This window comes from Protopterus annectens, chromosome 2.part1 (assembly GCF_019279795.1).
Source record: "Protopterus annectens isolate FY-2018-M chromosome 2.part1, PAN1.0, whole genome shotgun sequence".
In the NCBI taxonomy this organism is placed as follows: domain Eukaryota; kingdom Metazoa; phylum Chordata; order Ceratodontiformes; family Protopteridae; genus Protopterus; species Protopterus annectens.
The window spans coordinates 1,718,191,235-1,718,204,244 of record NC_056729.1 but is presented as its reverse complement, the minus strand read 5'-3'; the positions used below and the strand labels follow the sequence as shown (position 1 = coordinate 1,718,204,244).

At 39.2% G+C, this 13,010-nt stretch overlaps 1 protein-coding gene across 7 annotated transcripts in view; it reads left to right on the top strand.

Annotated features, from left to right (window-relative positions):
- The first annotated feature begins 1,256 nt into the window (after positions 1 to 1,256).
- Positions 1,257 to 13,010, top strand: part of EIF4G3 (eukaryotic translation initiation factor 4 gamma 3) — a 3,593,176-nt gene continuing 3,581,422 nt past the window's right edge. For all 7 annotated transcript variants that reach the window (XM_044063163.1, XM_044063168.1, XM_044063165.1 and 4 more), the window contains exon 1: positions 1,257 to 1,842. In XM_044063163.1, the coding sequence (XP_043919098.1) occupies positions 1,792 to 1,842 (51 nt within the window). In that variant the 5' untranslated portion in view covers positions 1,257 to 1,791. The remainder of the gene's footprint in view (positions 1,843 to 13,010) is intronic.

Below are 13,010 nucleotides of genomic sequence, written 5' to 3'. Positions count from 1 at the left end.
GCTGCTCCACAACATTCTGATACTCTCCCGACTTACCGTTATTCATAGGGTATTGTACCAGCCCAAGAACACACCGATACTCACTAACCTTATTACCCCCTATGTAAACGTCAACTCCTTACGCTCCTCCACAACATTCTGATACTCTCCCTACTTACCATTATTCATAGGGTATTGTACCAGCCCAAGAACCCACCGATACTCATTAACCTTGTTACCCCCTATGTAAACCTCAACTCCTTACGCTCCTCCACTAAACTACTGGCTAGCAATACCAAATCTAATAACATGGCAGGTGACTCCTTGTTTTCAAATACCACTGGGAAATTCTGGAACATGTTGCCATCAGATCTAAGAGCACTTCCCTCCTTCCCACTCTTTAAACAAAGGCTGAAGCAACATCTTATAACGAACTGGTTATGCCCTTGTTGTTACCCGGACTAATTGTCTGCATTCTTTTTATTTGTCATGTTTCTATATCCTCCCTCCCCTTTTACTTTTTCAATCACTACTTACCCCTTAGTAGCATAAACTACTTTAAACTATTTCCTAAAAATTAGGAGATGAACTATCTGTGAACATATTTGTTAACAACCTCACATACATTACTGTAGGAGTATCTTATTCCTTTCAAAGTTCCTGTATTTCTTAATTAGCTTATTTTACTGTAGCTAAGGCTCTCTACTGATTTCTAACGATTGTATTATTTTTATATTTGGTGTAACTATTTCTCTTTCTATATGGTATTGTTTCTTAGATAGTATTGACTTTGGAACTACTGTTCTCTCATGTACTGTTTGTCTTACACTTTCTTGCTTCCTTTTTCTCAGAAATGTGTTCATTATAAACATTTAAATGTTACTGTGGCTTTTCTCCCCGGGCCTCTGCTGAAAATGGAAATATATCCAGTTGGACTAGCCCGGTTAACAAATGTAAAATAAAAATTAAAATAAATAAAATAAAAAGTTGTATCCTTTGTACTGACCGTGGGTATGTGTAGGCCTATAAAATCTGATGTTCTTTGTCCCGAAAATGTCCCACTTTGCCATTTGAAAAGGTGGCAACCTAACCTACAATATCATGCTTCATGAGGACATTACTCCTGACGAGCAGGCATATGGACTCCCTCTCCGCATCTGTACTAGCTACTTATAACGCCCTGTGCGAAGACCGCCGAAGCCAACCGAAGCGCAACAAAGGCGCTACGGAAAATGACGAAGGCCTTACTGCGACTATATCCGAAAATTCCCGAACTTTTCCGATTGTCCGTCCTGTCGGACTGGTGGTGGGGCAACTGCGCCATGTTGGATGCTCAGTGCCTTCTGTGAGGGAAATCCGCCGGCATCCCTTGAATTCTTCCAAAAAAAACCGTCTCTTGCTATTCCGGGGATGGGGAGCGTATTCCCCGTCTCCGATTCAAGCGGATAATTACATGACAAGTTTACTGCTTGTACTTGTGTTTTGTGACAGTGTCAGAGACTGACCGGTCCTGTACCGGCATTTTTTTTCTTGTTAAATAGTATATTTCACATTTTAGGTAACGGGATCTTCTTAAAGAGTTATTCTTCCTTGTTTAAGTGTGTGACTGTATGTGTGAGTGTCCGATCCCGTGGGGTTACTTGCGATGAGTTTACCGCAGAAACCGGTACCGAAAACCGGATCAGCTATTGGAACTGGACCCGGAACCGGACCGGTACTGCTTCATCCTTCTCACCAGATCAGGACCATCCCGGCACAAGCTCAGTATCCTTTGGCAGGCGCTGTCTTGCAGTTTTGTGTCTAACGTGGGAAATGTTATATAATGTTTATCTGCATGGAGGTGAAGGCAGCCCAAGAGAGCAGGTAACTGGATTGTTTGATGCTATTTTTCTGCGCTCGCGCTGTGTCTGTGTATCTGACTAACTTACCGGCTTTCCCCCCGCTGTGGGTAAGTCGTATTTTCAAACTGCATTATCTATTGACTGGGTGGTAGTGTGTGGAGTGTACATTCTCTCTTTCTGAGGGAATGAAGTAGAAATGAGAGGATGCATGGTGGGGAAACTGCCTTCACTTTTCCACACACCTTTACCTCAAACATAAGATGAGGGTATTCACAGCACAAAGTACAAAGGGAGGCCCCGGAACGTGCTGTGTTTGGGGTACGTTAACCCACTCAACCACCACCACATAAATGCTGTCTAATCTTATAGATTTCTAGCAGTGATTTGTTTGTCTGACTGCTGTGTCTTAAGGGTGCCCTTTGCTGAAGATGTTTGTCAGCCGCCCCCCCCATGCCTTTGGGTTGTACTGCCCACCCGTTATCATGAATGTCTACTTTTAGGCCCCATTTCAGTTTTATTAGTTTATTTTGCTGTCATTCGGGAATAGACATTTAGTCGGCTGAGGGTTGTGTTTATATGTTTACTGGCAAGGGGCAGGGTTTCTGATATGAGCAACAGGAGTTAATTTTGCCGGCTGGAAAAATGCGTTTGTTGTCTGAAGTATTTTCTGCGTTAAACATCTGTACTCGAACCTCACTCATGTATTTCTTTGTCTTGCACTGTTACCTCAGATGTCTTAATATTCTGGGAAAGCGATAATAACGATGACTTTATTGCCACTATTGGCAATTAAGCTGGCAAAGGAATATGGGGGGGTAATTTAGGACACCAAACTTTTTTGAGTAGGTGAAGGCTTTGCTGTTAAATTGTTTTGCTGTTTATCCACTCTTAACCAATTCAAATTTTATAATGTGCTTCCTCGTCAGCTGTATTTAGAACTTGTCACAATGAGGTGAATGCATTCTTTAGGTTTTTGCCTGAGCTGCTGTTTGTCGGTCAGTAGGTCAAGTGTGTCTGTGAGGAGCACCTGCTGGCCTTGGCAGTCAAAAATGTTTTTATTTCCTGCCGAAGTTGAAGTTCTGAAGTGTTAATTTCATTTTTGAACTTGACCCATTCCTGCCTCATTCATTTACCTCCCACCATAGCCGAAGGATATCTGATTTACAAAATAGATATGCTGAACAATGGTTTACAGGTTGGGTGAAAACATCTTGTATGACACGGACATGCTTTACAAGGGTTTATAAGCTAATATAAAACCCAAGTTGTCGTTAGTTACTGCTGAGGTCGTCTTTGAATGTTGCTTAGTAGACAATGGTTATTAAGTAACACTTATGTAATTTTCACGAGTGACTTTTACTTGTTGAGATATGGCAAGGATGTGAATATAGTTTTTTTTTTTTTATATATTTTAGATTCTAGACTGTTACGTTTTCCCTGAACTACTGAGACTGGCTAGAAAGCCTTTCTGTTTTGATCGTATGCCTTCACACATCTGTTTCTTTTAGACTGTGGGACTGAGTAGGTTTTAATTTCAGGTTTTATGCTGGTGGTGCTACTGAATAGACACGTTTTTAACACCTAGTCATGTAAACATAGAAAAGTGCATGTGTATCGTTAGTTGTACCAAATATTAAAGGTAGCAATATACGTTTTGTAAATAACCAAGCTTAAAGTTGCATAATTTTAGATTGTATTTCCATTCTTACTCTGCAGTGTTTCGTGGGTCTGCAGTGACAACACCCTCGTTTTAAGATAGAATAAACTTTCGGTGATGAATAGAAATGGCGTTCATAACCAAAACCAGATGACCACGCAGAAAACATTTGCCTTGAGTAACTCAAGTGTTTATGTAGAATTAAAGGGCTAGTACTATGTTTAAGCAGTGTGTAGTTTGCATAGAAGTTAATTACTACATATTAAGTTTTTTTTTATTATTTTGGTGATAATCAAAAGAAGTCGTGCTGTTTCTTTATATCTTTTATTCAATATGACTAGAATATGATTTTTTCCACTCTGCATTGTTTGCAGATTTTTCTAGTATACCTAATGTTCGTATAAGAAATTGCTGAACTTTTCAGAAGTTAGCATTGTATGGATTTCAGAATACCAAGTTGTTTAAGGAAGGCACTATTGTACCTTTTTGTGAAGAGGACCAACCCTAATAAATGTTGTGGTATGGCAGAGTGGATTTTCTCTCTTTCCCTAAAACTAGGAATGCTGGCTGTGCACATTTTGATGCAGTAATTGATCTGTGAAGTACCCTGGTATTTTACAAGATGGGGGAGTGTAGCAATTATTGTGTTCCTTTGCAATATTATATATATATATATATATATATATATATATATATATATATATATATATATATATATTTTTTGGGGGTATGTGTTGTGAAAGGACTGAGGTGTACCTCCATAAAAGGCCTTGGCAATGAAATTGTTGAATGCATTCGAGAGTCTGGGAATATCCCCTTTTAATGCCGATGGATGTTTATATAGCTGTATGCATCTATCAGTAGAAATATAGATATAAATCTCTCGTTCTGTATAGATATACATACATATATAATGTGTGTGTAATATATATGCATGCACACATTTATTATATATATATATATATATGTGTGTGTGTATGTAAATATAGGCAGGGCGGTTGAAAGGCTGCCATTGTAGTGGAGTGCTACATGAATCAAAAGCTGAGTGGATACCGTTCATGTTTAACTGGTGACATTTGCAGAGTCTGCATAAGGGAAATGGTTGCTTGTGATACTCAAGATGTGAATTATACTTTGAAAATTCACATTGTTGCTACTGGGCAAAAGTCATTGAAACAGTAGTGTCAGACTCGTACAGGACAGTAAGGTAAACATACGACTATGAAACTTGTGTAACAGCATTAGCAGGATCCAAACTTGACTGGAAAATGTGAATTGCTGTTTTAGATGCAAATTCAAGCCAAAGCTTAACTAGTTCTTGACTAACATTAGTAATTAGCAGTACAGTATGGACAAGAACCTCCTGCCCATTTTGTGTAACCTTTCTACACTGTAGCCTTTCAAGTCGTAACATGATAGTTGTGTCTGAGGTTCAGGAGAACAGCCAAGCATTTCATCTCTTACCTCATTAAAGGTATTGACTCTGAACCACTACCTGCTTATTTAAAAGCTTGTCTAGTTGCTCAGGCAGAGCTGCAAGCACTGTCTCCCCTGATCACAGTGCCCTGACCGCGGCCTAAAGGTTATTTTCACCATATCCTTTTTTAAATGTATTTTTTACATTTGTTTACCTGGATAGTCCGACTGGACACATGTCCATTTACAGTGGAGGCCAGGGAAGAAAAGCTCCACATTCAGTACAAAAAAACAAATAGTTGAACAGTATGATAACAATATGATCATCTATACAGAATCAAAAAATTAACTAGAGAAAAATATTTTTGATACAAAAAAACAAAATGATATTATATAAAAAAAAATACAACTTTTGATACAGAAACTGACACTAGATAAGCATTATAACAGACTATAGAGACATAGATGACTTTAGAGACAGATGACTTTAGAAATTTAGTGTAAGTTTAGCATGAGCTAGTATAACTATTAGAAACTTGAGCAGAAAGTAACATTTCTGATACTGTAGAAAAATTACAGTAGGAATAACTGAATATGAAGCTAGTATAACGATTAGAAACTTGAGCAGAAAGTAACATTTCTGATACTGTAGAAAAATTACAGTAGGAATAACTGAATATGAAGCTAGTATAACGATTAGAAACTTGAGCAGAAAGTAACATTTCTGATACTGTAGAAAAATTACAGTAGGAATAACTGAATATGAAGCTATCTGGGGTGATAGAAACAGTGGAGGTTAGGTAATGCATGGACATAGCCAGGAATTCATTAAGTGTAATTTAAGTAAGTTTTTGAACAGCGTAATAGAGGCAGAAGATAAAGCAGGGGGAAGGTTATTCCAGGATTTAGCTACATTATGGGAGAATAGTGCTTTACCTGCAGTGTTCTTAGCCTTAGAGATACAAAGGAGTAATTTGTCAGTGGAGGGATGGGGACAATTTGATTTGTAGAGTGCAAGTAGGTGAATTAGTGCTGGGGTTCTATCAGGATGTCTCACAATATTGTAGGCAATCATTAGTTGATGGTAATTGAGTAGTTGGGGAAATTCTAGCCACTGCAGTTCCTTTAGAGCCTGACAGTAATGGGTTCTGAAGGTGCAGTTATTAGCGAACTTTGCAGTGTTGTTGTAACATGTTACAAGTCTAGCAAGGTCATGTTTTCTGATATGGGTAAGGATTGGTGCCGACATTACAGTGGACAATAGATGGGTTTGGGCTAGGGAGATTCTCGCTTGTTTTGAGAAAGTTAGTGTTCCCATTTTTTATGGACTTTTTTGATGGTTTGTGAAATGTGGACATCACAAACTGTAGGTTTTTGCCACTTTCTACACCCAGGAGTTTGGTGTGATCAGAGGGGGTGGTGATAGTACCATTTTTGGAAGTGATTGAGAAGGATAGCGAGGTAGGAATAGATTTGTTGGGGGTGAAAAGAACCAATTTAGTCTTTTTGGGATTTAGGATAAGTTGGATCTGAGTAATCTAACTTTCCACTAAGCTATTGGAATCCTGAGTGAGGAGTTGTAACATGGTAAGTGAGGGTGCATGGCAGATGAGACTCAAACTGTCTGGGTACTGTACGAGTGTAGCAGGGTGGGTGGAGGTATGAAGATTGTTCGTAAAAATTGAGAAAAGAGGACCTAATATAGAGCCTTGTGGTACACTTGTGGTTATTGGGAGTAGAGGAGATGGTATACCTTGCAATTGGACAGACTGCTGCCTACCTGACAGATAATTTTTAAACTAGGCAATAGTTGGAGGAGCAAAGGCTAGAGAGGCAAGGGTGTCTAAGTAAATCACAACTGAGACAATGATGCCGGCACACATACGTAATGGAAATGAAAAAAGTAATTTCCATGTGTCTGTTTCCTTAATTCACTCCAGCATTACATGAATCCTGCCTTCGCCTAAATCTCACTTCTCTCCTGAACGTTATTTTGTATGTATTGCTTCTACACAGTTTGCTCTTCCCCTACTCTAAAGGTATCTTCTTAACAATATTCAATACTTCAGTTGGCTTGGATTTAGATTTTGATTTCCATTTTCTTAGTAATATGTGTGTGTTTGAGGCAGTGACTATGATGGGTAGTCTGTATTGGAGTTGAGCTAGGAAAATTCCTTTGCCTATTCATAGGTCGTTACTAAGCTAACTCTAGGGCCGGCCTTCACAAGCCTAGCTGCACACTGTTTGTTTGGGTCCCAAATATCATGGGTGTCTTTTGGGGGGGGGGGGCATGTTAGAGAGGTAACTAAGGATTTGTAGTGGGTGTTGGTTAGGTTAATACTTTACTTATTGACAGCCTACTACAGCTTTCACTTATCTGGAGAGAAAGGGAAGCTCCTCTTTTTTCCTAGGACTAGAATAAGAGATTCTTTATTCATGTTGTTTTCCATGTAATTCTGCAAGTTAAGTGACTGATCAGCCATAAACCTAAGTATTTAAAGGACTTGGTTGTTTCTGTCTGGGTACCATCGATATGTTGAGATTTTTCATACTTTTTATTTTGGAAAGGTTTGGGCGCAGTTTATACTAGGCTAAACACCACAAGGTTCCTTGCAAACCCAGCCCAGTTTTGTACCCGAGTTCTTTTATGCCTATATGGTGGGATATGTTTGTAAAGAGATAGCTAGGGGTTATGTGGGAGGGGGGGTATGTTAGTTGCTTATTGTCGACCTGTCCATCAGACATGTGGCGGGCCAGACTGGGGGTGAATTTCTGATTTCCTATTCAGTGATCACGGTCCCTTTTGAATAGCGTCAGGGATGAACTCTGCTTCACGTAAATGAGGATCTTATTCTATAGCACAGTGATCCTTTGAGACACATTGGTCCTACCAGCAGGTTCCATTTATGTTGCAGACAAAGTTGAGGTCCTTGGATTTGGTACTTCTATTTGTCATGTAGCTGTGCAAAAGATCCATCAGACATGGATGTGAGGATGCTTTAGCTGGTTTGCAAAGATTGCCTCTCTGTAACCTGTAGGAGACTTGAGTACAGAAAAAGGACTTTATCGTGATCTGTGTTGGACAGGGTGTTAATTACGCTGTCTTCTCATGGCGAGAAACTTATGAGGACATTCCAACTGTTGTAAGTGCCTGGTTTGGTACATACCAAAGGGGGCGTTGCATTCAATAATGAGTCTGATAAGGGCTGAGTAGAGTGGTACTATTACTTCCTTGGACCTGGATGCCATACCCTTTCATGGTTGTGTAACAAAGAATTAAGGGAGTGGAGGTCGGTTATGAAGCTGGGTTTGAATAGTTGAATGTGCGGGATTGGAACAATGGATAATTGCTTCCTCAGCGTAAAGAGCGATAGGAATCTTAGAGAAGTCTGAGCGTAGTTTAATTCTGATTGAAAACTGTAGGGAGAGTATGTATCCCTGAGCCACTCCTTTTGCTAGGGGGAGATGGAAGTGATAAAGATGAGCAGTTTTATTCATTTTAGTAGCACACACTATAAAAACTGTAACAGATTTCTTAGTCACACAAGTGGGTTAAACAGTGTTTGCTTACAGCAAAACCTGTATATTTATTCATTTATCTTGGTCAACAAACTGGTCTGTCTGAGTTAATAGCCCTTTTGCAGCAGAATAATGGGTAGAAAAGCATGTAAAAGGGGAGAAAACTTCATTACTGGAGCCATAATATGAGCAGTATATCCACAGCATGGAAAAAGTACAATTTTAAATACTTTCACAAAAGAGAATTTTATTTTCAGGAACATGTCAGAAGTAAGTAATGGAGTAAAGCTATGAGGGTATAGTGGAGATTAAGAAACCATCTAGAGGCAGCAATATGTTTTACCCCCCCTTAATATCTCCTATATGTGTATAAGATATAACTTGGAAAGTGAAATGTGAAAGAGAAGCTAGAGGAAGGGCAATAGTAGTACATTTTTTGTGTTAAAGTTGCGGGAAGTACATGTGCAACTTTTTTTTTTTTTTTTTTACTGTTTAGACTTTTTCTGCACTGATTAGGACTTGTATTTAGTTCTATTGCATAGCTACATCTACAGGGTACACAATATCCCATGATGGTTACTGGAGTTTGTACTTGTAAATTGGCTTGAGCTTTTACAGAGTAATAGTGGTGTGAGGAGTCTGTTTACAGATGAGATCAGCATGGGCATTTGGGTTATTGATTGTCATGAATGGTTTTAAGCTGAGATAATGTTGTACTACGTTGGAATTTCAGCCATTGTATTTCCTAACGTTCTGTACCTGGTGGCCTAGTTTGGAGAGGTTAGCAGCACAGAGTTTATTCTTTTTTCCCTAGTTTGCATTTTTTACTGTATTCATCCTTTAGTCCAATATTAAAGTAGAACATAAGACTGCTTGTGTGCCCTATAACTGTGCTTGAATTCGTTAATGTAGAGGAATAAGGCTACAAACTGTTGAGCTGCTACGTGTAGACCCGGGTGCGATTTCCTCCACCTTTGTTTGCCTTCTGTAATTCTGAGCAAGTCTGTTCTCCACAGTGCTGTGCGGCAGTTGGAAAACTGTGATGCATGCCACATGGTATTGTAGACTGTATGCCTAATAACTACCTGGGAGCTTATGTGCTGGGTATTGTTAACTCTGTGGACATTTTCTAATTGGCTTTCTTTATAACTGGATTGACAAGATAGTCAGTTAAATTGGTTTAACAGTTTGTGATGTGTTGCTGTTTATTTAATCTTGAGGAAATACATTTTTTGCATTTAATATTGTGTGATTTTAATGAGCCATTCCTGTACTTTGAGGAAGTTGTGTTGAATTTGGAGTTGGAATAAAATTTATATGTAAGGTGTGCGGGAAATTTAAAAAATTTGCATCTGGAGCATTTCTCCCCGGGCCTCCTCTGAAAATTGGCTTCATTCCATGTCGGACTTTCCTGGTTAACAAATAATAAATAAAAAATGTTCTCTTCCTGGCCGGCGAATCCTGTTGGTGGGGAAGCAGTCAGACAGGTTCATCATATTCTTGCTGTTTCCCCTCTCCATTCATCTTCAGACATAATCTCCAGTGGAAGATATGCACCCTTCCTATGGTACACGGTCTCCCTATTATCCTTCTTTGTCTGTCACATTGACCGTCTCCATGTAAATGTCTGCTTCAGCATTCATGGGTACTTGCATACTGTTTTGGGGAGGGGCTTTCTTTTCATTATAGCTGCAAAAAATGTCGGCTCATGTCTGAAGTGTTTGCTATTTTTAACTGCATCCTGAAATTGTCTTTGTTTAAAGGGTAGTTAAATATTTGTAATAAACAATGCAGAGTGACTGTTGTCTCTCAAAGTCTGGACCCTATGGTATTGTCAAATGAACTGAAAATTATGATAAATGGTTTTGTCAAACTTGCAGTCAACAAAAAAGAACTGTAGCCTGTATGCCTTTTCCGTCTCCAAATTTAGTTTTTGCAAATCCAGTGCACAGCGCTACCTTGGGTTTGATAAAACCCAAGCAATCCAAACCTTCCCATTGCAGTATACCACTTAATTGTAAATTTTCTTGCTTTATCCTCTCACCTTAAGTGGTGTGCCATATTTAAGCCATATGCACAAACATCTCAATATTTTGTTTAAAGCTCCACCACCGTTTTCTTCCAGCAGTACCAAAGCATCGTACTGCATCATTCACCTCGCACAATTTTAGTAGTTTGGCATATCTACTCAACTGACTAGTTAAATATGTCAACATGTATTATACTTTCCAGGATAACTTTAATTTTCCTTGGTGATAGTTTTTGTCATTTTAGTTTGCTGTACATCATTGCCAAGCCAGAGGTCTGCTCGTTTCACTTGTCACTGTTTTCAACAGTAGAACCACTTATTTTTTTCCCTTCTGTTCCATTGCCGTTATTAAAGCTTAAAGCTGCATGTCTTTAATTGCACATCATTTGATAACCTGAGCTGATACTTCATATTTTTCCCTCCCCTAGTTTGTTCCACCCTCAGTTTTTGTCTAATGGCTTACCTACCTGCCATGGGTTGGTTTATTTGCTTCCCCTCTTCCACAGTGGGGCAAAAGCCCTAACAAGACCATTTCCTACCTGTCTGGGATTAAGGCTTATTCTGCTCAGCCCATAGAAGGCAGTATTCTGGGGTTTAGAGAGTTGTGTAGTGTACGGTCAGAAGATACATCTCCCCTGCCATGCTTGTAACTTCTCCCGTTGCTTGATGATTGGAGTTGTCTGCTTGCTGCCACTTGTAGTGCTCCCACTAGGCAGTTATTGTTGATACAGTTGTGGGTATTCAGCCCTCCTAACAAATTGCCTGTGATCTAGTACAAGTGTGCCCATCCACCTCACTCCAAATCTAGCAGACATTCGCGCCTCTTATTGAACCCTGATTGCCTGGGCCTTTATTCCCTCTACAAGCCAAGGTAGCTTTAGCTGACATTCGGTTTGAAATTCTGAATGCTCTGCATGTCTCCTAGCAGGTGTGTACTTTGCAAACTGTTTGAGCTCTTCACTTTTGTATGGAGGTAATTGTTGCCAATTTGCAGACTGCATATTTGATTCATAAAAAAAAAAAAGTAATCTTTGACAATTGAAACAATATTCATTTACCGTCCGTGATTATTCTGTGAATTTGTTCGTCTTATTTTGTGAATTTCTTCACCCAGTCTAGACCTGCAAAACATCTATTATAACTGGTGTGCTATCCAAGTAAACTAATATAGAATAAATAGCTCCTTTCCCATGGATAAGTGTAGTCAAAAAATAAAGTAATCCCACTACAGAATCCTGTGGGATACTACTCTTAACTCATTTTGGGCCACATGGGTAACCCATCCACCTTGACTTGCTGTGTCCTATTTCTTTGCTAGTGTTTTTACCCACTGAATAACGTGCAAGTTGACATTTAATACTGTTTAATTTGAAAAAAATTGTTGTGGGATGGGGTCAGATACTTGCGTAGTGCTTCATTTTTTTTCAAAGACTTTCACAAGGTTTACAGATGATAAACCATTTCTATTACATATCTGTGAAGTTGGAGCCCTTGTATAGTCATAAATGACTCCATGATTGATTTAATGTAGAATACTGGCTAGGCTGATGGGTCTAAAAACAGTTTTGGCTTGGTGTGATCCCCACTTTGAGAGTTGGTACCACAGCAGCCTACCACTGTAAGTTGGGGACTTCTGCAGGCTGACATTTTAACATTGGGGTTTCCTCACTCATGTATAGGAAGCAATTGGATGGGTTGCCTACTGTCATGAAACTGTATTGTGCAGTAGCTGTATGTAAGGAATGTTGCCCCTTATTTCTAATTTTCTTTGCTTACTGTGAAATGTGCAGAACTTTGTGCAAGCATGTTAAGTGGCCAGAAGGTCACACAATGTTTTGCATTCAGAATTTCTTTCTTTTGGTTTTGTGAATACCGCTTTCATTATTGCGGTCTTCTAGATATGTTGACTTGTCTTGTGTAGATTTTTGAGCCGAAGACCATTTTGTTGTGTATTTGAGGATTAAACCAATGGCCTGAAAGTGCTGTTGTGCACTGTGATCCCTTTAAGTGACTGGTGGTCTGTTTTGCAGTGTTTTTGTTTCTGGCTGTCCACATTGACATCTGGCTATGAAGTGTCTTGTGCTGGTTTTATACCTCTTTCCACTGCTTTGGTTTTCTTGTCATCCAGACATAGTTTTGTTCTGGGATTCACTTCCCCTTTTCCTAGGGGCAACAGGCTTTAATGTGTGACTGTGGCTCTTTTTTCACTTTTCATCCCAATCTGACATAAGTGAGACTGTTATTCATTTGCTTTATTATTTAAGTAGATGGAGTGGTCCTTGGACAATTTTCAGCTATGACCCAGGTGCAGTTGCACATGTTTAAAGGTGAACATACAGATACGGAGTCCAAAGTATTTTTTTGGTATAGTGATAAGTTGTACAGTTTTCAGCAGGAAGGTTTTCAACAATATGGAATGTTTAAATACTTACTACGGTATCATCATATTAGTCGAGTGGAAAAATGGTAATGGTAGCTGTCTGACAGTCACCAAAAGTACATGTGTAGTGAAGATAATAGAAGTAACTGAGGGCTGCTACTCTTACCTTCTAACCACCTTAAAGAGCAG